The sequence below is a fragment of the Plasmodium vinckei genome, assembly GCF_900681995.1.
Source record: "Plasmodium vinckei vinckei genome assembly, chromosome: PVVCY_12".
NCBI classification, from domain to species: domain Eukaryota; phylum Apicomplexa; class Aconoidasida; order Haemosporida; family Plasmodiidae; genus Plasmodium; species Plasmodium vinckei.
Genome location: NC_051304.1, coordinates 1,169,218 through 1,194,697, shown reverse-complemented (window position 1 = coordinate 1,194,697; position 25,480 = coordinate 1,169,218). Strand labels below are relative to the sequence as shown.

Here is a 25,480-nt window from a genome sequence, read left to right as displayed (position 1 = left end):
TTATATAACTTATTTAAAAAAATAAAAATAACATATATCCTAATAAATTGCTAAATTAATAAAATAAAAAAATGAAAAAATGAAAAAATGAAAATATTATTAGCCTATCTAAATTTGCATACTTATTTTGTATTTTTTTTCCTAGTATAATATAAAAAAATACCATAAAAAATGCCATAAAAAATGCCATAAAAAACGATAAAAATTTAAGGGAAATTTAAATTTTTTCAAAAAAAGGGGCTTACTATATACTACATATTAATTTGCATATAACATGCTCATCAACCATTTTATAGTCAGCCTTGATAAAATTATTTTGCTTCTTTCCCTTTTGCACCTTATTATTTTTCTATATAAAAATATATACATTATATAATGCTTACAAACCCAACATAATATAATAACCTCTCATCATATTCTTATAATAAATAAAATAGCAATTCTCTATTGGCCCTGAAATAGTGAGTGTATATATATGAAAAATATTTTGGCACGTAAAAAAATAATAAGTATATAATATATAGCCTTCTAAAACCAAACCATGCCTATACAAAAAAAAAAAAAAATTTACTAACACTTTCAAATAGTATATATATAAATATCCCTTTTTTATTATTTGCCTTTAAAAAAAATATACTTAAATTTTTTAATCAATTTTCAATTCTTTATAATAATAAAATAGAAAAAAAGAAAAGTTAAATATTACTATTTTTAATATTTATTTAATTTTTTTGTTATTTTCCACAAAAAATATATAACAACTTTTAAAAAAAAAAATCTTTAATTTTTTACAATAATAAATAAAAAATGGCTAAAAGACCAGATCCAAATGAAATAAGATATGGTAATATAAATATGTTTATTCATTTATGATATTTTTATTTTTATTCCTGTTTATGTAAATATTTTATGTAAATATTTTATGTTTTCATGTCATATTTAATTTTGAATGTATAAAGAGGGGGAAATATGTATCCCCTAGCTGGAATGAAATATGCATAGCCAAATATTGTATATAATTCACTAACCTTTTTCTTTTTTTTTTTTTCTTTCACATAACAGTTTATATCCGACAAGTCGGAGGAGAAGTCGGAGCATCATCAGTTTTATCTCCTAAGCTAGGTCCCTTAGGTTTATCCCCCAAAAAAATTGGTGACGATATAGCTAAAGAAACTCAATCATGGAAAGGATTAAAAATATGTGTTAAATTGACTATTCAAAACAGACAAGCAAAAATAGAAGTTGTACCAACATCTGCTTCGATGGTTTTAAAAGAATTAAATGAAGCTCCAAGAGATCGAAAAAAAGTAAAAAATATAAAACATAATGGTAATTTAAAAATCGAACAAGTTTATTCTATTGCAAGAGCTATGCAAGTAAAATCAAGAGCTAAAGAATTTAAAGGAACAGTAAAAGAAATATTAGGTACTTGCAATTCAATAGGATGTACTGTCGATGGAAAAAAACCAACTACCATTCAAGAAATGATAGACAATGGAGATATTGATGTTCCTGATAATTAAACTTTTCTACAACATTACTTAAAGGAATGTAGAAATAATTGGGAAATAATCCAAAGTATGGATAATAACTATGCTTTTAGCATGTACAAAAAATGAAAAGAAAAAAAGTTAGCAATAATAATACATACCACTATTTCATCATTTTTCTTCATGAACATATATATTTTTTTTCCCATCTTGTAATTAAAAACTTATATATAATAATAGAACCTTTTTAACTATTAAAAATATTTTTTACTATAAAAAAAATAAGTATTTCCTCTTTTTTTAAACAATGCCTATGATATTGGGTTTGTGATAATGTAAAAAACAAGTAGATGAATAAAATAATCAACTAAACACTACTACATTTATCTATAAGTTCTTATGACAAAATTAGGCTATTATATTATTGTATAGCGAAAAAAAGTCGTTGACAATGCTTATTTTGTTCCCTTTTTATAGTATAATTTTTTACCATTTTTAGTCTTACAAATATGTTTTTAATTGAGGGTAGTAAAATGACTTGTTTTTATTTCAGCTTATACACATTCTACATGTATATTACATACGTATATATATATATATATATATATATATACATACTTTTTTTACTTTATAAATTGTATAAAAATATATGCATTATAATTTTAAGTGATAAATATAATATCCATAAGAATGCCAACAAAATTAAGAAGAGATTGTCTCAACTTAGAATGGATAATAAAAATATGGAAATTCAAAAAAATAATATAAATAATTTATAAACATAATTTGGGAAAATTGTATTAAATATTTTTTTTTTTCATTTTAATTGGCTAAAAATTTATATATTTAATTTTTTAATTAAATTTTATAGATTAATTATTATATATAAATAGTATTAAAAAAAATGTAATACAACATTGTTAAATTTGTTTTATATATTATTATGCTATTTTTTTAAGTAGCAAATATTTTAAAAATTATTAGGCCCATATTTAACCTCTTAAATCACTTGATATTAAAAAATGTTAGAAAAAATGTATGGATAGGATACAGGTTTTTATGGCGTGAACATTTTTTATATGCGCATTATAGTGCCTATATATAAAAAATAGTAGTATATATATATATAGTACCTATATAAAAAATAGTAGTATATATATATATAGTACCTATATAAAAAATAGTAGTAATATATATAGTACCTATATAAAAAATAATATTTATTATGCAAAGTATTTATATGCATATATGAAGGTTGAAGTGCTTTTAAGCATATTTAAAAATGGCATAAACATGTATATAATAATATTTATACATTATTTATAATACACTAAATTGGTATCCCTATTTATTATTTTTATGGCTCTACCTACTTAAAAAAAATATTAAATAATATATATGTGGGTATTACAATAACGCAGTGAAAAATAGGAAATAAATTAATTATAAAAATAAAAATTTAATAATAAAAAATAAAATAAAAAATTATTTTAATATAAAAAACGTTAAGCAGAAAAAAAGAGAATTTGTTTTATTCTCTTTCGGAAAATAAATGAGTTTAAGTCATATTAAATTTTTGCGAAATTGTAAAATTATATTAAAAACATAAAAAAAAAGTTTTTCTTAAAATGGGAAGAGTTATAAGAGGTAATTAAAAAAAAACAAATAGTATGTTTGTTAGTTTATTTTTTCATTATTTTTTATTTGTATATGTTTACCTTATTTATTATTATAAATTGGGAAAGAGGTTATATAAAACTGGTATATACTATTCTATATATAAATTTTAACATATATTATTTTTTTTTTTTTAATTTTTGCTTACAGGACAAAGAAAGGGAAGAGGCTCGATTTTCAAGTCTCACAGTCACCATAGAAAAGGTGCAGCAAAATTACGACATTTAGATTTTTGCGAAAAAAAAGGATATATAAAGGGTTTGATAAAGGATATTATTCATGACCCAGGTAGAGGAGCACCATTAGCAAAAGTGTTATTTAAAAAAACTGAAAAATATGGAAAAAAAGAAGAATTAATGGTAGCTGCTGAAGGAATGTTTACAGGTCAATATATTTCATGTGGTACTAAAGCACCATTATCTGTAGGAAATGTATTACCTATTGGTAAAATGCCTGAAGGTACTTTAATATGTAATTTAGAGCATATGGCAGGAAATAGAGGAACATTAGTTAAAGCATCAGGATGCTATGCTACTGTTGTAGGTCAATCTGAAGATGGAAAAAAAACAAAAATTAGATTACCATCAGGTGCAAAAAAAACAATTGATGCAAGAGCAAGAGCTATGGTTGGTGTTGTCGGTGCTGGAGGTCGTATTGATAAGCCAATCTTAAAAGCAGGTGTTGCTCACCATAAATATAGAGTTAAAAGAAATTGCTGGCCTAAAGTTAGAGGTGTGGCTATGAACCCTGTAGACCATCCTCATGGTGGTGGTAACCATCAACATATTGGTCACCCATCAACTGTATCTCGAAGTGCTCCTGCTGGACAAAAAGTTGGTTTAATAGCCGCTAGAAGAACAGGTTTATTGAGAGGTGCAAAAAAAACAAAATTAGTTGGTAAATCAGAAAATTAAATATAATATATCTATGCGCTTTCTTTCCCTATTGACCATAAAGAAATAATCCACCCTAATGACACGACAAAATAAAAAGAAATTTTAAACACAAACATGAGTAATGCTATTACCAAGTATTGTGATTCCATACCAGTTTCAAATGAACCATTTACGTATATGAGAAATAAAAATACTATGCATATGGGCATATATATACATATATTCAAAATGTTCGATATATTTCATAGACCCCATTTTTGGAATACGTTTTGTTAAAGAGATAAAAAATATATACATGCATGAAGTATGACAAAAAAATGTAATGATAGCGATATATGCTATCATTTACATTTATGTTTATTGATGTATATAAAATCGTGGTCGAATGCAAGGGCATATTTATATACTAATTTTTTCTGATTTATATTTTATTAGAACTAGCTGCATATTGTACACAGTGCATGTTTTTTTCAACAAAAGCATATAATTTTTTTTCCTAATATTCAACTTATGTACATGTATAGTTATAAATAAAGGAATAACAATAAATTTTAAAATATATTAAATATTTTATTTAAAAAAAATATGTAATTTCACATATTATGCAGTATGCATATAACTTGTAAACGAATATTTATTCCCTTAGTAAAAAAGGGAACTAGCCAAACTATAGTAGTAATAAAATATATTTACTATTATACTTTAAAAAATGATATAGACCAAAGTATTTTATTACAATTTTGATGGGTGAAAATGCATAAAAATTAAAAAATAAATATTATTTTTTTAAAATTGCATTTCCTTTTTGTATCTCTCTAATAATTTTATGGAAAATAAGAAAACGTGTAATTGCTTCCTTAAAATAGTATAAGTTATGATGAACCACAAAACCTTTCAATATTCTCTTATCCCAAAATATTCATATAAATGGACATATTTTTTTTTTTATTTTATCTATATATATATAGTTAGCTAGCTTGGACATATTGACGAAAAGAATATGATCATTAATTTCACAAGCATATTCAACAATTGAAATTTATGCTTATGTAGTAAAATTGTATTACACACACTATTTAAGTTTAAATAAAATTGATTGTTTTTTGAAAATGTTCCATATTGTATATATAGATTAAAATTGGAAATTATATTGAGCCTCAAAATACCTTGCTATTCATATAATTTTATGCCCATTTTTTTTTTATCATATAGCGATTGTACATTGTTTTATTTTAAGAATTTGGATCTTTTTGTTTGGTTTATTTTATTAGCTAGTTTTATCTTTTTTTATTCTTTTCGTCCTTTTGTGGAATTTTCCACAAAAAGATAAAAGGGACAATATCTTTGATATTATCCAATAAATGGAAATAATAAAAATATAGTTGTGTATGTACACGTATTATATGTACATAAGAAATGTATAGCATATTCTCCTTTTTTTCTAATATATGCACATAGCTTGTATTATTTAAAAATTTCCAGATTTATAAACTATTAAAAAAATATCCTATATCTTTTTTAAAACGAACAATACCTTATGCACATCTGTGTCCATATAATATATACATATTGTGAAAAAAATAAAATAAAATAATTCGAATGCTATATGCTTAATTATGCATCTATTGTATAATCTTTAATTGTGTATACAAAGATCTTATTAATAAGTGGTTTTATTCGCAGAAAATTTATTTCTTTGTATTTTCTTATAAAGATAGATTATATATACATAAACATGTGTGAATATGTTAAAAATATATTTTCCTTTCAAATAAGAACGTCTCAAAAGATTGGTAACACATGTGCAACTTGTACATAAGATTTTCATATTTTATAATTTTGTTTTTTTTCCATTTCATTTTAACGCATGCACACGAAAGCAAAGGTGCTTTTTTAAAGTATCAACGTTTTATAATATTTTTTTTTCGTGAATTTCAATATTATGACAAGTGGAACATTATATTGTGTATGTAAACATATGTGTATTGCGTTTAAACAAAAAAAATTAACTTTTGTATGTATAAATTTATATCATATCTTCTTTATTTTATAACTTTTATATAAAAAGAAGAATGTGTGAGTAATTAAGGTAATTATCCTAATTTCTTTACTTTTTGTGTATGCATTTTTTTTTCTAGGTTTTGCGTGTAACAAATGTGTATTATTACATAAATTCTTTTCGTTCTTTATTTTATGTTTTTTTCTTAACATGTGTGATAATACATTATAATGTTATAAATTTTATGGGAAGAATATATATGAAAAATAGAAAGGAAAAATAAAAAAGGTATGTATGTAATTAAGACAGTAAGATATTAAGAAATTTATGTATATAAAAATTTAATTTATATGTATATATTTATCTGTTCGATTAAATTTTTTTTTTATATTTTTTTTAGTGTAAATTTTTAGAACAAAAATCTTGCTTGACAATGGCAGATGCTATGCAATTATAAATTACTCATTGACTAGTGAACATATCTATGAACATTTAGTTATATTTTCCCATTTACACAATATTATATATGTTATTCTTGCGTGTGTATATATTTATTACATGTTAAAATTATTGTAAAATAGTTAAAAAAATAAATAAAACCCAAAATAGCACAATAAATATATATAATAAAAATACACACAAAATCGTATGTTCCTTCTTTACACATAACATATATTTATTGGATGCATGCATATGCATATGTACCTTTATTTTATATTATTTATATTTTTTTCCAAGATAAATGTGTGATTACATGAAATATATGAAATAAATTTTATGAGGATAATATATATTTTTATTTGTTTCAATGTGGATTATTTTCTAATTGCCTACAATAACTCTCTTATCAAATATATCTATATTTACAATTTTCCACATTTGAGATTTAAGCTTGATAAATTGCCACATAAAAAAATGTTTATTTATATAGCTAAAATCGTATATATATATATTTTTTTTTTTCTGAACTGTTCATATAAAAAGCCAAGTTTATAAAAAAAAATATTTATAATTTATGTACAGTCATACACCATTTTGTATATAGATATATATTTTTCTATACAAACATATGCATATTTATATTTCTCAATTTAAAAATAATTATATATAAATATATTTACACAACGTATGCTCAAGTATTTATATATATATAGCAGGATATTCTTATACACATAATTTATTTTTATATGTAGTGATAATAAAACAATATTGGTGTGAAATAATATATTATATTTCACATTTATGCATAAATGAAAATAAAAAATACATTTACAAATCAATGATTAAATTTGATGTTTATTATTCTGTAAACACAAAATATACATTTGTAATAAATTTTATCAACTCATATGTTTATATTGTATTGATTTGCAGACAAGTGAAAAATACTATAGTATTCTTTGCATTCAATTTACAAAATTATTTCATTTTTTTTTTTTTTTCATGAGCTACATTAAGTTTCGTGGATCGTTATGCAAATATAACAAAATTTAGACATCAAATTTAGTGTATGCATATTGATTGATTTACAAAAGTAGTGTATATGATTATACATACTTATAACAATGTGTTTATTATATATTGTTCAATAATAGTATTTTTTTTGTGATATAAAAATTTAAAAAAATACATAATTAAAGTTTTTCTGGAATGATAGATCAACCAGTTGAAAAATTATAAAATGGATAAGATTATATAAAATAATATAATTTTTTTTCGTGATAAACTAATTTGTATGTTTGAATAATATTTACTATATATATGATATATAGTATCTTGATAATTTTTTATTTAACTAGAACTGTTCATACGGTTTTAATAAATTTACATGTGTATGTTATTATATAAGAATGTTATATTTTACATTTTTTAGTATCCATTTTTTTTTTTTTTTTTTTGGGGGGTCATCCTTCTATTTATCAAATATGCATATTTTATTATTAAGAACATATGCACATTAATTAATATTTCCTTTGTATTTTAGTTTCACTAATTTGTATTTATGCATTTATATGAGAATGGGTTTATATACAAACATGCATACATATAAAAATGAGATATATAATTAAGAATTTCCTGTTTTAAAATTTTTTATAAAAGTGAAATAAAGACAAAAAAAAGTTTTTTTTATCATACTGCATATACTTGTAAATTTATATTTATATTTTGTTTTTTTAGATCAACACATTTTTATTGTCCTTACAAAAATAACAATGAATAAGTGGCAATAAAAAAAAAGACAACTTAAATATGTATGTTTGTATAATTATAAGTAAAAAACATATTTTTTTTTAAATTAATTTTATTTTTATATGTTTGAATAGGTTTATTACTACTATTGTGATAGCACATTTTATACATTCTTTTAGTTATTTATTTTTGTTATTTATTTTTATTATTTATTTTTATTATTTATTTTATTGCTTCATAAACTAAAAAATAACATGAAGCCTGAAGATGAAAACTTTGATAATATCGGCGAAGACGCCTATATACAGACAATTAATCAAATCAACATAAAACCAAATAAATGCATTATAAACAGTTCAAATGATGGGGGTATAAAAATAGGGGTTAACCAAAAGGATTATGATTTATATATTAGTCAATTAAAAAACCAAAATCCAAAAGAACTATTTCAAATGCCTATGGATATATATGCCCATGACTTAGTTAGTGGTGAAGGTGAAAGTGACGATATTCCTACTACTAATAGTAGTAGTAGCAAAAACGATAGTAACAATAATAAGAATAATAATGATGATCGAGACAAGGGGGACGAAGTTAATGAAATAAATCCACGATTAAGGAAAATAAAAAAAAATGTTGATAATAAAATAATTGATTTAGATTGTTATAATAATGCTTGTGGAAGTGATGTAGAATATAATGACCTATGTAATAAAACAACAAATAATACAAAAAATAATATAAAAAATAATATAAAATCAAATGTCGATTTTTTAATAAAATGTAACGATAGTAATGACACAACAATTTCTGCTTCTACATCGTGTACAAATACAAAACTTTTACGACAATCTAGCGATATAAACAATTTAAATGCGGAAAATTATATTTTTAGTAATATAGATGATAATAAAATTGGTAGTAATACTAGTAAAATAAAAGAAAATTGTAATAGAAATTATATATATGATAAAGAAGAAAGTATAATTTCCGACAGTGTTAATAATAGCAATATAGATAATACATCTAAGGGGAGTAACACTGTACTTTTTTCTAACCATTCTAAATTAAATTACAATTATGAACACCCAGAAAATACAAAGTGCATAATATATGACAATAATATAGATAACCATACAAATTGTAAAATTAATAAAGAATACAATAATATTAGTACAAACAATTTTTCAAATAATTTAAAAAAATCTAAAAATAATATTAATAAAACAATAAATAATGGTATTATTAATTACGACCTAAATGAGAAAAATAAAAATCCAAAATTTGTGCATGAAAATACAAATAATTTAAATAAATTTGAAATTAATGAAAATACATATGATTTATTAAATAATACAGATTTGGCAAATAAATTAAATAAATTTTGTAATAAAATCCAGAAAAAAAAAGTAACAAAGGATTATAATTTTATAGATAATCCAACTGACAACATCATAAATATAGAAGATGATGTAAATAAAGAAGAACCAGAAGTAGTATCAAAAAGCAGAATACAATCAATGCTTATGCATCTAAAAAATATTAATAATTTATCTTTAAATAATTTAACACATCTTAAAGATTGCAATTTCGAATCAACGGATACAAATTGCTTAAATAGCAATAATGACCTTTCTGATCATGATGAAAAAAAAAAGAAAAAAAGAAAAAGAATTAACGATAATTTAGCATTAAATAATATTAAAAAACAAATTAATTCTATAAATCCTTATAAAAATTATATTTACAATAATGAAACTGTTGACGATTCAAATCCCCAACAAATGATAGCCCAAACATTTTTTAATCAAAATGAACTGGGAAAAATTAATTCTGAACATGTAATTAATGGCCCAATTGACTTATTAAGTAATGAACAAACTAATAAAAAAAATGGTGTAAAAAAGGAGAGTGACATTTCAGAAAATTATAATAAAAATGTAATAACCAACAATGTGATTCCCTCAACTGCTCGATCTCCTATATATCAAACAAATGTAAAAACTGAAAAAACTAGCCATGATAGTGATATATATGAAAAAGAATCTGAGCATGACAATAATTCTGTTGATGACTGTAAAGGAGTTATTGATGGAGTTAAAAAAGAGATTAGTGCATCAGATGATGTCAGAACAAATAATGTAATTGCCGACGAACCTCCACCCAACATACCTAATGAAGCATATTCAAAAAGGCCACAACGAAATGCAGCAAAAAAATGCATAAATTTGTGGTCTGAAGAGTTAAAAAAAAAATCTGATAAAGCGTATGGATTACATGATAAAGGTAAAAATGGAGTTGATTCAAAAAGGGAAGAAAAATTGTTGAAAAAAAAAGAAAAAGAGCGAGAAAAAGAACGGGAAAAAGAACGGGAAAAAAAAGAAGGGATAAATGCTAACAAAACAGATTGGGAAAATGATGAGGAAGGGATAGATGAAGAAAATGATAAACAAAAAAAAAAAAATAAAAAAAATAAAAAATATAATAAAAATGAAAATATAACAGAAATAGAACAAGGTAATGAGGACATACCTATATTATTTAATCGAAATATGGATGAAAGAGAAATGTTTAAATATTTAGATATTTTAAGACACTTACCTAGTAAAAAAGGAGGAGCACAATATAAATTACATAAAGCTATATTAACTGAAGAAATGGTTAAGAGGGCTAAAAAATTTCCATTAGTTCAAGGGGTTTATTTTGATAGATATCAACAAAGATGGAGTGTAAATTGGAATGAAGATGGCAAAAGAGTTGCAAAATATTTCCCAATTAAATTATTTGGATTTGATTATGCTCGTAGATTAGCTATTTATTGTAAAAATTATCAGAAAATACCTGAAGAAGCTTTAATTTATGAACAAGCTTATCGAGCTAAACAACAAAATAATAAATCCAAGTTAGAAAATCGAGATAATTTAAAAACGGTAGAAATTGAAAATAATGGTGAAAATAGTAAAGGAGATACTATTAAAAAGAATAATAAAAGAAATTTAAAAAAAAGAAATATTTTAATTAAACAAAATTCAGAAGATGAAACATTAAATAGTTCTAATGTTACAAAAAAAAGAAATCTTACAAATAAAAATGATAAAAATAATGATACACATTTTATACAAAGTAATGAAAAAATATGGAAAAATTTAGAAAATCTTCAAGACATATCTAAAAAACTTATTATTAATGAACATGGATATAGTAGTGATAATAACAGTGAAGTTAGAAAGTATAATCCATCTTTTGATAATAATAATAATTTACTTTCTGATTCTATAAGTGGATCTATTCGAAGTAACTCACATTCTGAAGAATTATTTTCTGGAAATATTTTAAACAATTTACAAAGACATGATAATATTGATGTTTTTAAAATAAACAAAATGTATAGTGCAAATGCGAATACCATTAAGAAGAATGATATACAAAATTCTATAAATGGTGAGGCACGGTTATTAAATCTGTTAAAAAATAAACACTTAAATAATGAGTCAAATACTGATCTAGATAATAATAAAAATTTGAACTTGTTTGAATGGAATAATGATGCAATATATCAAGATAATGTATTGGATGAACTAGATAAAATAGAAATAGAAAAAATTCAAAAAAAAAAAAAAAAAAATATTTCACATAAAGTTCAAAATGAATTATACCATTTAGAAAATATAAACTTATTAGATGGGATAGGTAAAGAAAATATTAATAGCATTAAAAAGGAAAATCAATTAGGATCTAAAAATAATTTGATTACTAAATTAAATACTATTAATCATGATATAGAAGATGAAAGAAGTGAAGAAAAAACAAATAAAATAAAAAAAAATTATAAAAAAAATATAACATGTACATCTACAGGAACATCATCATTAAAATCGTCTGCTTCTTGTATATCTTCTGCTTCATCCTGTTACAAAAATTTAGAACAATTAACATCAAATCATGTTTATCCTGACTTTAAAGAAAATAATATCACACATAATAATGATAATAATTTAGCTGATGAAAAAGAATCACAAGTTTTGAACAAATGTATAAGAAAATATGAAAGCCCAAATATGTTAGGAAACTCTAAAACTGCTGGTATTCGAAAGGAAAGTTCTTCATTCTCTACTGGGGCTAATGAAAATAAATTTTTAAAACAAATTGTAAATCAAAATAAAGAACAAACTTCGATAGATAGTAATGACAAAAATATATTTCAAAGAATAGCCAACCAAGGTTATGATAAAAATCTAGAGAATATTGAAACTTATCGTAATAAAATTGATGACATTAAAAATATAAATAAATATAAAGATATAATTAATAATTTAGGAGGATTTCAAAATATTGATAAAGGATTAAATACAAATGATAGTAATAATGTTTATAATCCAACTGAAAGTATAAATAAAGAAAATGAAGATAATCCTGATGACATAAATTCAAGGATCGTTGGTGTACATTATGATAGGAAGCAATATCGATGGAAAGCAACTTGGTATACATCAAATGGAAGAAGATGTGCAAAATATTATCCTATAAAACAATATGGATATTTAGAAGCAAAAAAAATGGCTATAGAATGTAGAAAAGCATATAATTTATATAAAAAATTAAAAAAAAATCCTGAAAATAATACAGATACTAATGATATTGAAGATATCGATTTTGAAACTACAATATTTCCTAAAGAATATTATATAAGCTTGTTTGAAAATGATGAAAAAAAATATGGTTATTATCTAGATAATAAAAAAGGAAAAAAAATCAAAGCCAAAAAAGAAAGTGTTACTACCCCAGTTTCTAGTAATTCCCTTCGAAACAACAGTGCCAATCATAATAATATTGGACTTTCCATTCCCAATTCAAACAATGATTATTATTATTTTGGTGATAGCAATACGAATACTAACATTAACGATATTAACTCTACTAATATTGTAAATAGCAACTATTGTAATAATGTTTTAACTTTCCTTGATAATGCAAAACAAAAGAAACACTGTAATGATGCGCTTAAAAAAATAGGGAATGTGAAATTGGGAGAATATACTAATTTATCTGAAGATGTTGATAATGTTACTAGTTTTCATAAGTCTAACACAGTATTAACCGATTTTAATGAATATAATATAAACAAAAAGAAAATTGAAAATAATATAGACAAGATTAAATATTTTCCAATTGATTCTAAAACGAATAGAAATAATTTATTTAAAAATATTGCAGAAATAAGTAATTACAATAAATTGAAAAAATTAAATAATAAAAATTTAGGATATACATATGATAAAGGATCAGATAGTATATGTCATAGTACATTTAAAAATGGGATTGATGAAGAAGAAAAGGAAGAAAACAAAGAAGAAGATATAAATGATAATAATTTGAATAATTCTACAAAATATCCATCACCTTCTTTATTATCTTTATATTATTTATCAGAAAATATTTTAAAATTTCAAAAAGGAACAATTAAATATATTTTACAAGACTTACGAGATAATTGCTTATCAAATTTAGCATACGATTTACAAAATATAACATTTCAAGAATATTATATGGCTATTCATTATTTAAATAGATATGTAAATGATTCAACATGTTATGATGATATATTTTTTCTTTTAAAAGTATTAGCACAAAATTTAGAGATTAAAAAAATACCAAGTTTATATAATGAAGAAAAACAAAAAGAACTATTAAACTCATTAACAGTGATAACAAAAAAATTGAAAAATAATTATTCTTACTATGCACGTAATACCTTTAAAAATACAAATGAGCTTGACAAATTCTCATCTTTAATATTTCAATAATTTTAACATAATTTTTAATAACTTTTCCTATCTATTTTTCCATGGACAAAAGGAATAAAAGAAAAAAAAATGATTTTACAACTATTGGGCACTAAGATATGGGCATACCACTACCCCTGAAAATTCATCAACTCACACACAACGTACAACCATGAAATTATGCACTAGTGCAACTATTTGATAGTAATATACAAACTTATGCAACTATTTGGTAGTAATATACAAACTTATGCAACTATTTGATAGTAATATACAAACTTATGCAACTATTTGGTAGTAATATACAAACTTATGCAACTATTTGGTAGTAATATACAAACTTATGCAACTATTTGGTAGTAATATACAAACTTATGCATAACATCCCTTCCGTTAATCCACGATGATGATTTTTTTCTTCAATATTTTTTTTAATAATACATTTGTGGCTATATATATATATATATATATTTATTTATGTATGTTCATATATTATTAAGAAAAATATTAATCGTTAATGTAAAAATTAACATAATAGCTATTTTTTTTTTTTTGCACACAAATAGCTATTATTGTAGTATTAGCAGTATGTAGACATATGGTCATATACTTTTATTATTATATATGTATGTATATATTGTTAATAAAAAAAAGGTGATATATATGCATTGTTATATGAGCCTGTTCATTTTTTTCTATTTGTTTTTTTTTTTGTACATAAGTATTTATTCATATTTGTTTACTCATGTAAGGGTACCACATTTGACAAGTGAAAGTAATTCTCACATTTGAGGGCTTTATCTTTTACACTTTATATTTACGCTTTTCATTTTTATGTTTCATTTTTGCAAGTAAATCTTTACATTTGCAGTTTTATATATATATATATATATATATATATTTACTTATTTATTTACTTACTTATTTAGACGTTTTTCTTTTATATTTGATGAAAATGTTTTTAATAGTTTAACTAGTTTGAAAATGTTTTAGGACTAAATTCTATGTAGTTACAATAATAAAAAATAATAATAGCAATAGCGGCATTCAATGACAATTGGTGACAGTGAATACAAACAAAGTGACAATGGCACGACAAATAAAGGTTTAGAAATAAATTTTCTAGTAATAAAAAATGAAAGTATGAAAGTGAAAAAAATTCATACATAAATATTAATGAAATTATTTCTATGTTTATTTTTATGAATTAATTGAATAATTATCATAGGGGGAATGACAAATTCGGAAAATTTGATATACATAAATAATATTATATATATAGTAATAAAATTAATAAGCATAAAATATATGTGTTTATTTTTATGAGCTTGTAAAGATACACATATATATATGTATTGTCTATATATCTTTAATGGGATATGTGGGGTTTCCTATTATTGTTGCTTTAGAACATATGGGTGCATATGTAAACTTCATACACACATATGTTTATTAAAATATAAAGTTTTTTTTTGTCATTAAAATCATACTAATTAATTAAAATATTAAAAAATTGTTAGCAAAATGTAGTAGTATAGGAAAGGCATATATAATTCGGTTAGCAATATATGTATATATGGAATGGCCTTCAAAATAGAATAAATGTATGCCTACCCTGGACTAGTAAATATGTGAATATATTTTCCACATTGTTAATAATGAAATAAGCTGAAACGGCATTATCAAGTATACATGTTTAGTATTAGTCTGATATTTTCTTCATTTATTAAAGTCGTATTAAAAACTGAACCCAATTCAATTATAGTAACTTGCATTTGCCATTCGAATAGCTTCCTCTTCTGCTATATTTCGATGTTGAGCTATATCGGTAAATTTTTCATTTTTATAAGTATGAAGTTGATAAAATAAAAGATATGCATTTTTTGTATTAATTTGAGATTCTTCAATTGTTGTAACATATGTATCATTAAAATTATACCATTGTCCATTTAATTTAACATAAGCAAAATAATGTCCTCCACCTAAACCCCCAGTATGGCAATTAACTCCTATTAATTCATATAAAGGTAAATAGGATGGATCAAAACTTTTCATATGTTTTAATCCATCTTCTAATATATATGGGGTCATATCAAGATATTCATTTTCTTTATGAGGATAATAAACATATGAATCTATTTTAGTTCTTAACCATCTATTTGAATTATTAAACCTTTTTAGATGTAAGATTAATACAATAGGCATACGAAATAAATCTAATTTTTTATATGCCTGTACATGTAATTTACAATTACTACAATACCATGTATTATCTTCATCTAAATGTTCTTCTTCAGAAAATAATTTTAAACATGTATCAACACTATATTTTTCTTCTAAATCAATTAATGTTAATGTTTTAATATCAACAGATAACTCTTCCTTTATTGAATTACTATCTAGATGTATAATAAAAAGTTTATTTTCTTCAGTAATTTGAATATAATCTGATATATATGTTTCATCATATTTTAAGTAAAATCCTAAATTATCTTTTGCATCCCAATTTTCTTTTAAATTGTAAGAAGGTATATATAATTGTATCTTATCTAAATAACTTTCACAACTATCATTTGGATTTTTATTTTCATAAAAATTTGAACTCTCTTCAGCATTTGTACTATTACTATTAATAGAACAATTCAATCCAATATCGGGACTATTATCTTTTTTATTACTATCAAAATTAGGTTTATTTTTATGATATAATTTATTATTATTATCATTTTCATTATAATATCCTACTTCACTATCCCCGTTTTTTAATCTTTTTTCTCCATAGCCATTTCCATAAGACGGACTATTAACACTGTTGCTTCTACTTCGGTTCTGATTCGTTTTGGTGTTATCACTTTTTGAAACTTTTTTATATGCACTCTTTACTTTATCATATAGATCCTTTGCTGTCATATTACATGTAGTATTTACTAAAAGGGGTAAATCATTATTTTTCATTTTGCATAGCAATTGTTCATCTTTACATAGAGGTACAATTAGTAAGTATAAAGATTTATTACTTAAGCTATGATTATTGGTACTATTTAATAATCTTTCTTTTTCTAAATCAGGAACTTTTGGATCTTCCATACTATTTCCTTCATCAATATTACTATTATTATGAACACCATTTTTTGTATCTTCATTTGTAGTATCATTTGAATTTTCTAAATCATCTGATTTTCCTATTTCATTATCTAAATGTGATTTATCTCCTTTTCTTAAAGGATTTGAAGATGAAGTTAAACTACCTTTTCTTTTTTTGGCTAGCTTATTACTATGTGATTTATTTTGATTATATTTTTTATCATTACTATTTGATGATTCATTTTTTACATACATATCTTCATCTTTTAAATTGCTATTTCTTATTTTTCCACTTTCATCATAATTATTTCCATTTTTATTATTATCAATTAGATGTGGCCAATTTTGAGGAACCATAAAAACAAAAATGTGACTAATACCTTTTCCTGTTCTTGCATGTGGTTCTGCTATAAGATCATTATTATTTAAAATTTGAAAAAAATTATTACATGCTAAATTTTTAAATCTTGTATATAAAAAGAATAAATTCCCAATTTCTACATCATCTATTGTATTAATATTACACATATGACAAATATTCTCATATATACTATTTATATCTTCTTCATTTAAAGTATTTTTTATTTTTGATTTATTTTTTAAAGCTCTCATATAATTACTACCATCTATATTATTTTTATTATTCATACTGTTACTAGGACTTCCTTCATTACTTATTTCATAACTATCATTTGTTTCATCCATAAATTTTGTATGAAAATTAAAAGCATTTACATTTTCATGAGAATATTTATTATTTTTTATAATATTTTTGGTATGCAAAAGTATAGAATTTCTTTTATTTTTTAAACTTTTTATAATATTAATAAAATAGTGTTTTAATTTTAACACCTCTTGAGAACCACTAAAAATAGAAGAAAATCTCAAAGATATTTGAACTTCTCTACTTAGCATGACATGAAACCATATTCTATGATTTTTTTTAGGTGGTAATGGAATTGATAAATACATAAATGGATCAAAGGTTATACTAAGTTTATTACATTGAGGACATTGTAATCTTGATCTATATTGTCCTTGAAATAAATCAACAATTATTGAATTATTAATTTCTTTATGTCTTTTCCATGAAGCTTCTGCTACTTCTATATCTGGTCTATCAAGTCCTCCTTGTAATTTTTCTTCATAATATGGTTTTTTTTGAATTAAATTTAAATCTTCATGAAGCCCATCTAATAAAAATGCTAAAAGTTCTTGTGAATCATGTTGTTGATATCCATAAAATTCATCTCTCTTTTCACTTATTGCCTGTTTTAAAGCTTTAGGAGCATATGGCTTTCCTTTTTTATTTATTTTCCACATCTCTAATAATGTTTCATAATATGCTTTAGCTAGTCGCCCATGTTGCCCAACTGGATTACAATAATTTATATGGTCCCAAAATGTTCCACTTAAAAAATAATTTGTAAATTTTAAAATTTTTGATAAACATTGTAAAGATGAATTTAAAAAACATGTGTTACCTAAATTTATTAACCCTCTATCACCACCATTTTCAAATATATAACTAATAGATTTGGGATTACTTGGTGTATCATTATCTACACTTCCTGATAAATTATTGCTTGTTATATTATATTCGCTATATTCATTATCATATGTTAAGCATTTTACATCAACCCTTTCATTAGTTATTAATAAACAGCTCATTTCATCTATGTCATATTCATATACTTTTTTATCCAAAGGATAATCATTGCTATTACTTATGTATAAGCAGTTCCAGTTTTTTTCTTTGTTTTCCCCGAGATCTTCCGCATAAAATAAATGTTTTTTGAAATTTTTTTGATCAAAATCGTTGATTATCTATAAAGAAAAAAGTAACATATATATATATAGATATACATAACAAGTGTAAACACATGAAGAAGCACCAAACTACAACATGTTAGCTCACCTCCTTGAGAACATTTTCTATGGTATCGCTACGTAAAATAACGACTTTCATTTGAGGGGGGTTTGAGTGCTCATTTGTATTTTTTGAATAAACAACAATTTTAAGTGGTTGGATATCCACTTTATAAATTATTTTATCTTTTCTTTTCGTTTTATGTTGATAAACTGATCTTGGTATTTTTATATCAAACTGGAAATGTTTTTCTAATATTTCAATAGCTTTTTCCGGATATAAAACAAAACTTATGCCATTGCCATTTTCATATTCTTTTAAAAGCCGAGTTCTTGTAGTGACATCGCTATTACAGTTTTCTATAAATATTTTATTATTTATCAAACTATCATAGGATGTATTTTTCCCAGATTCATAATTTCGTAAATTGTCTATGAAATCTTTGTTTATTATATACCTATGGAAGAAAAAAAAAATGTGCAAAAAAAAAAAAATAAATAGCCAAATTAGTAAAAAAAAAAAAAAAAAAAAACATATAATGGCTAGTTGCACACATATTCTACAAACTTATTTAAAAGCAAACATACCATATTTCATTTTCATTTTTTGGCTCAAAGGGTAAAGTATCAAATATTTTAAAAAGATTAGAAATTTGTATGTTATCTAGTAGGACATTTTTGTTTGAACTTATATTCGATAGAGAGCTCATTTTTTTTTGTAAATTATTTATAAGCAAAAAAAAACTCTCAAAATAATATATTCTATGAGTATCTTGGTGTCATATTCGAAAAACTTTTCTTTTTTTTCTGATTCAAATATGAAATTATACGTAGTTATTTCATATATATGTATATTATTAATTCTAGTTATATCATTTATACACTGTCATGTAATTCATATTTACACAGTCATATAACTATAAAAAAGTAATTTTAAAGCATTAAATATTCCATCATACAATTATGGTAACCGGCCAATATATTCTATTCAATGAATATTCACAAATGGAAATATATGGTGTTTAAATATTTCCATAACATATGGATTTTGTTAAAAATTGTAATATCTTTAATATTAAAAAGTATAAAATAAAAATAAAATAATAAAACACAAAGTAGGGAAAATCAAAAAAAAAAAATTAAAATAAAATATTAAGTAATAAACACAAAAATAGATAACCTATTATTAAGTATTATATATATATTTTATTATTTTATTTTATTATTATTTTATTTATTCCAATATTGTGATTATACGTATTGGTGAATTTTTTTCAATTCCTTTTATTGGCTTATTTATTTTGTCGCTATATAATTTGTTCAATTATTTTTAAATTTTATTTATTATTTTTTTTTAAGATAAAAAGAATATCTTTTATATTTTCCTAATGTGTATCCCTTATACTATTTATTAATTTTTATATAATTAATATTATGTGTAATGTATAGAGAGGCACCATATTTGTATCGTATAATTTATTCTATTTTACTATTGCAGTATTTCTCCTATATTATCTTTCATTTTAGCATATACCTATCTATAGAATATATTTAAATAATATATATATATTTTTTTTTAAACATAGAAAAAAAAGCATATTATACGCATATATGTATGACCATGTTACACCATGAACATATTAAACATGTCATATATTTAAGAACCAATATTCATCTTTTTTATGGTTTCATAGTTCATATTATTCTTTGAAATGTTCAAAAAATAAGACGTTTTCCATTTTTTCGACGCTATACTATACAAAAGTACACAAAATACGAAATAAAAAAAATATCGCTTTTCGCCTGCACGGTTCATACATTTCGGTCTCTCGATTGGAGCATAAGCTGTATATATAATATTTATTTTTTTTGTTTAATCCGATATTTTTTTCAACTATAAAAATTGTAAAATTTCTATTGTATGTATATAAATAGATATTGAAAATGTATATCCAATTGGGAACCTATAACTCAATGAATTAACAATAATTATGTGAATTTATTTGTTATCCATATATTTACATCATTCTATCATTTTAAATATGCCATATATATAAGCGATTAAATTATTCGTTCATAAGTTTTTTAGCTTATTATATGTGGACATTGTTTTTTTTTTTTTTTTTTTTTTTTCATATAGCTATATCGATAAAATGCTTACAGAATAGTTGAAAAAAAAAAAAATATTAAGTTGTCATAAAAAAAGATTTCATTAATATATACACAATATTTTGATTTCCGTCAAAATACACATTTTCTTTTATCAAATACAAAAATGTAATTTTTTAATGTTTATAATTGTTTATGTAGATATTTATTTGTTTTCTTTTTTTTTTATGATGAAGTAATGTCTTATAAGTTTAGGCTTTTTTTAGCTATATGGCCGCTAATATGGTTTATAATAATATTAACAAAAATAAAACAATGTTTTTGTATAAATTTGAAAAAAAATAAATTGAATTATATTTCCCATAATAATTATGTTATAACAAAAACAAATGAATATCAAACCGGAAAACTGAGAAAAATCAAAAATCATTATTTTCCTCGAAATACAATACGAAATAATTACTTAAAATTTTTTAACAAACTAAATGTATTGAACAATAAAAAAGTCATATCAAATATTTTCCCCCTTTATTACTTTAACCCCTCAAGCATTGGGTTATATCAAAATGTATGGGACAAAAATTATGAGCAAGCATTAGAAGACAAAAAATATTTATGTAAATGGAATTATAAAAATATAATAAAAATACAAGTAAAATCAAAAAGTGATAATGAAGAAGATAAAAAAGGGTCAAATGAAAAATTGGGAAAAAAAAAAACTAATAAAGCAGTCGAAAAAAATAAGACTAGTGGAAATAAAAAAAAAACATCAGAATCGAATAATACCAATCAAGAAGAAGCTAATACAAAAAATGAAATAAATAATGAGGAAATCGAAAGTGATATAAAAAAAAATACTAGTGTAAAAAAAAAACGGGATAGCTCAAAAAGTGCAGATAAAACTAAACTAAACTTAGAAGAAATAGATTCCAAAAAAGGAAAAAAATCAATAGGGAAAAAAAATAAAGAAGATTTATCTTCTACTTTAAAAAAATCAAGTAATAAAATAAATGAGGATGTGCATACACCCTCGATTAATAACAATAGTTCTTATAAAAATAGTGAAAAAAAACAGACAAAATATGGCACTAAAAATGGCTTATCAAGCAATAATCAACATATTGAGCCAATAAATGAATCAAATATTGGGAAATCTTTTGAAGGTACTGTATCTTCAGTTAATGAAGGAGCAGCATATATAAAAATATCAGATTTAAATAGTTTTGGAGTATTATTTAAAAATAAATCGAACTTAGGTAATGATATAGACAATATGAATAACTATTTCAAAGTAAATCAGAAAGTTACTGTTAAAATATTGGGTGTAAATTTAAAAAGAAATATATATTATTTAGGGAATATAATAAAATATAATAAAGATATAATATTAGAAAAAGGAGATCAATCAAAAGGTTTGATAACAAAAATATGTGAATCCTATTGTTTTATTAAGATATTAAAAAATGGAAGTGTAGGATATTTGCATCGATCAAAATTGAAATTTTTTGACAATTCCATTTTAAACAATTTAACCGATACAACAAAAAATAAAGAAGACAACATAAATAATAACGACTTAAGTTTTGAATCCCTTTTAGATGTAACAAGTTTAGAGATGCAAACCAAGTTGACAAGATTGATACAGTTTCAAAACATATTTAAAATATGGGATATAATAGATATAGAAATATTATCTAAATCGGAACAAAATTTCAGTTCAAGCTATATTTTAACAATACCCAAAGAAACAAATACATTCAAACGGGTTCTAGAATATGCCCAATCGGCTTACAAACAAAATAAAAATAACTTAACAACCTCAGGAAATAAACAAGAAAACTCAACAAATATATCTCTAAAAGGGATCCTAAATGTAAAGAAAAAAATAACTGATCAGACTCAACAAAATTTAGAAGAATTTACTAACATTGATGGAAAAGAAATTATAAAAGATACAATTTTAAACAGTTCCGATGATTATATTAATATTCAAAAAAAAAAAAAAAATAATAAAATTATTTACAATTTAGAAGATGATAAGATAGGAATGAAAAAAGAAAGAAGCAAAATAAATGACAACTTTGAAAATTCTGTAAAAAAAAAAAAAAAAAAAAAAGATAAAGAAAAAGAAAAATTAACAAAAACATATCAATTACCTAACAATAATAATATTAACTTGTCTATGCTTTCAAAAATTATTAAAATATCCCCATCTTCTTTAAAAAAATTCTTTATGATAAATGAAAAAAAAGAATTTAGTTTTAATTCTGAATTAACTTTAGATCAAATAAAAAAGGCTTGTGATTATTTTGAGATTCAGTATAGCTCAGTATTACCAGCTATACCCCATGAAAAATTGAATGAAATTGACACAACTTCAGTAAATGTGATTGAGAGTGTAGAAAATAAAAGTAGCCAAAGTTTGACATCACCCTCTAATAGTGTTAGTTTGAAAATGGAAGGTGGTGAAGATATCAAAAATAAAGTGATAGATGAAAAGGAAAAGAAGAGAAATATCGTTGTGACATTTATAGGGCATATTAATCATGGAAAAACATCTTTGTTTGATTATATATGTAAAACTAATGAAAGAAATAAAGAACATGGATTAATAACACAAAACATACGAGCTTTTAAAGCAAATATAAATGAGAATTCAGTTTGTACATTTATAGATACCCCTGGTCATGAAGCTTTTATTCCAATAAGACAAAGGGGTATTAAAATATCAGATTTAAGTATATTAGTTATATCAGGGGAAGAAGGAATTCAAGAACAAACTATAGAATGTATAAAATTAATAAAAGAATTAAATATAAAAATTATAATTGCTATAACAAAAACGGATATACCAAATATAGATGTAAATAGAATAATAAATGATTTATTATATTATGATATATCAACTGAAATAAATGGTGGTGAAATTCAAGTAGTTGAATGTTCTATATATAAAGAAGATTCTATTAATAAATTATTAGATGCAATATATTTAGAATCTGAATTTATTGATTTATCTATAAAAGATAATGAAAAAGCAGAAGGTGTAGTATTAGATTCATATGTTGGTAAAAATGGTATTGTATCAATTAATTTGCTACAAAAAGGGGTACTCAAATTAAATGATAATTTTTATACTGGATCATCATATGGAAAAATAAAAGTTTTAAAAAATTACATGAATAAAAATATAAAATGTGCATACCCTTCTGATCCTATTATAATTATAGGGTATAATAAAAATTCTCTTCCAATTGCTGGAGATAAATTTCATGTAGTTGAATCGGAAACAATTGCAAAAGAAATTTCTGAACATAATAAGGACAGTATCCTAAGTTCACAAATTAATGACTTTAATTACTCAATGCCAACACTTGATAAATATGAAAATTTTATTATCAATCCTGAAATGGAAAGCAGTAATGACATCATAGATCAAAACAATGCAGAGACTAACCAGTCTAGTGATAAAAATAGTGACACACTTGAAAATAATGTTGAACAGAATGACAATGAAAATCGATTAAAGGATGTATATATAAATTATTTTATAAAATGTGATAAACAAGGTACTATAGACATTTTAAAAAATTCGATTTTAAAACTATCTAAAGAAGATACTATATATAGAATTAGAAATAAAATTATATATGCAAATATTGGTGATATATCATCAAGTGATATAAATTATGCACTTAGTTTTAATGCCATTATCATTGGATTTAATGTTAAAATAGCTAAAAATGTAAAAAGCTTGAAAAATAATGGAAATTCTCAATTTATTTTTTCAAATGTTTTATATGAATTAATAGAAAATGTCGAGAATGAAATGACCAAACGATTAAGTAAAAAACCAACTGGAAAATATATAGGAAAAGCAAAAATTTTGAAAATTTTCAATATTTCTAAACTGGGAAAAATATCAGGTTGTAGTGTTATTAATGGTACCATTAAAAATAATAGTAATGTAAGAATATTGAGAGATGGTAATGTTATATATGTTGGAAAAATTATATCTCTAAAAGTTGTGAAGGAAGAAAGAACTCAAGTAAATCAAAATGAAGAATGTGGAATGGCCTTTGAAAATTTTACTGATTTTAATCCAGGTGATATTATTGAAGCATATGAAGAAGAATAACCCCTTCACTACCTCTTACTTACACGGTTTGACATTTTATACATGTATGTTTACTTTTTTCGATATACATACAATGTCAATACCTATTTTATGTTATAATTAAAAATTGGTTGGAGAAAAATACCATAATTCTGTGATGCATGTATGCGTTTGTTTACGCACAGCTGATTCACTGAGGTTTCGATAATTATGGTAGTGTATGAATTTCACTTTTTATTTTTTTTTTAATTTTTAAAAACTAGGAT

General features: G+C 22.9%; 5 protein-coding genes across 5 annotated transcripts; 4 read left to right on the top strand and 1 right to left on the bottom strand.

The window, feature by feature from the left end:
• Positions 1–807: 807 nt before the first annotated feature.
• PVVCY_1203270 (60S ribosomal protein L12, putative) lies at positions 808–1,523 on the top strand (the record flags this gene model as incomplete). Its single annotated transcript, XM_008625336.1, has 2 exons — positions 808–844; positions 1,063–1,523. The coding sequence occupies 2 exons, from the start codon at positions 808–810 to the stop codon at positions 1,521–1,523; spliced, it is 498 nt and encodes a 165-aa protein (XP_008623558.1).
• Positions 1,524–3,118: 1,595 nt separating this feature from the next.
• PVVCY_1203260 (60S ribosomal protein L2, putative) lies at positions 3,119–4,081 on the top strand (the record flags this gene model as incomplete). The annotated part of the gene is made up of 2 exons (XM_008625335.1): positions 3,119–3,137; positions 3,318–4,081. The coding sequence occupies 2 exons, from the start codon at positions 3,119–3,121 to the stop codon at positions 4,079–4,081; spliced, it is 783 nt and encodes a 260-aa protein (XP_008623557.1).
• A 4,425-nt stretch (positions 4,082–8,506) lies between these two features.
• On the top strand, positions 8,507–14,056 carry PVVCY_1203250 (transcription factor with AP2 domain(s), putative; the record flags this gene model as incomplete). The annotated part of the gene is made up of 1 exon (XM_008625334.1): positions 8,507–14,056. One exon carries the CDS (start codon positions 8,507–8,509, stop codon positions 14,054–14,056), a length of 5,550 nt encoding a protein of 1,849 aa, XP_008623556.1.
• A 1,734-nt stretch (positions 14,057–15,790) lies between these two features.
• On the bottom strand, positions 15,791–19,698 carry PVVCY_1203240 (ubiquitin carboxyl-terminal hydrolase 2, putative; the record flags this gene model as incomplete). The annotated part of the gene is made up of 3 exons (XM_008625333.1): positions 15,791–18,946; positions 19,038–19,446; positions 19,577–19,698. The coding sequence occupies 3 exons, from the start codon at positions 19,696–19,698 to the stop codon at positions 15,791–15,793; spliced, it is 3,687 nt and encodes a 1,228-aa protein (XP_008623555.1).
• A 1,637-nt stretch (positions 19,699–21,335) lies between these two features.
• On the top strand, positions 21,336–25,235 carry PVVCY_1203230 (sporozoite surface antigen MB2, putative translation initiation factor IF-2, putative; the record flags this gene model as incomplete). Its single annotated transcript, XM_008625331.2, has 1 exon — positions 21,336–25,235. The coding sequence occupies one exon, from the start codon at positions 21,336–21,338 to the stop codon at positions 25,233–25,235; it is 3,900 nt and encodes a 1,299-aa protein (XP_008623553.2).
• Positions 25,236–25,480: the final 245 nt, after the last annotated feature.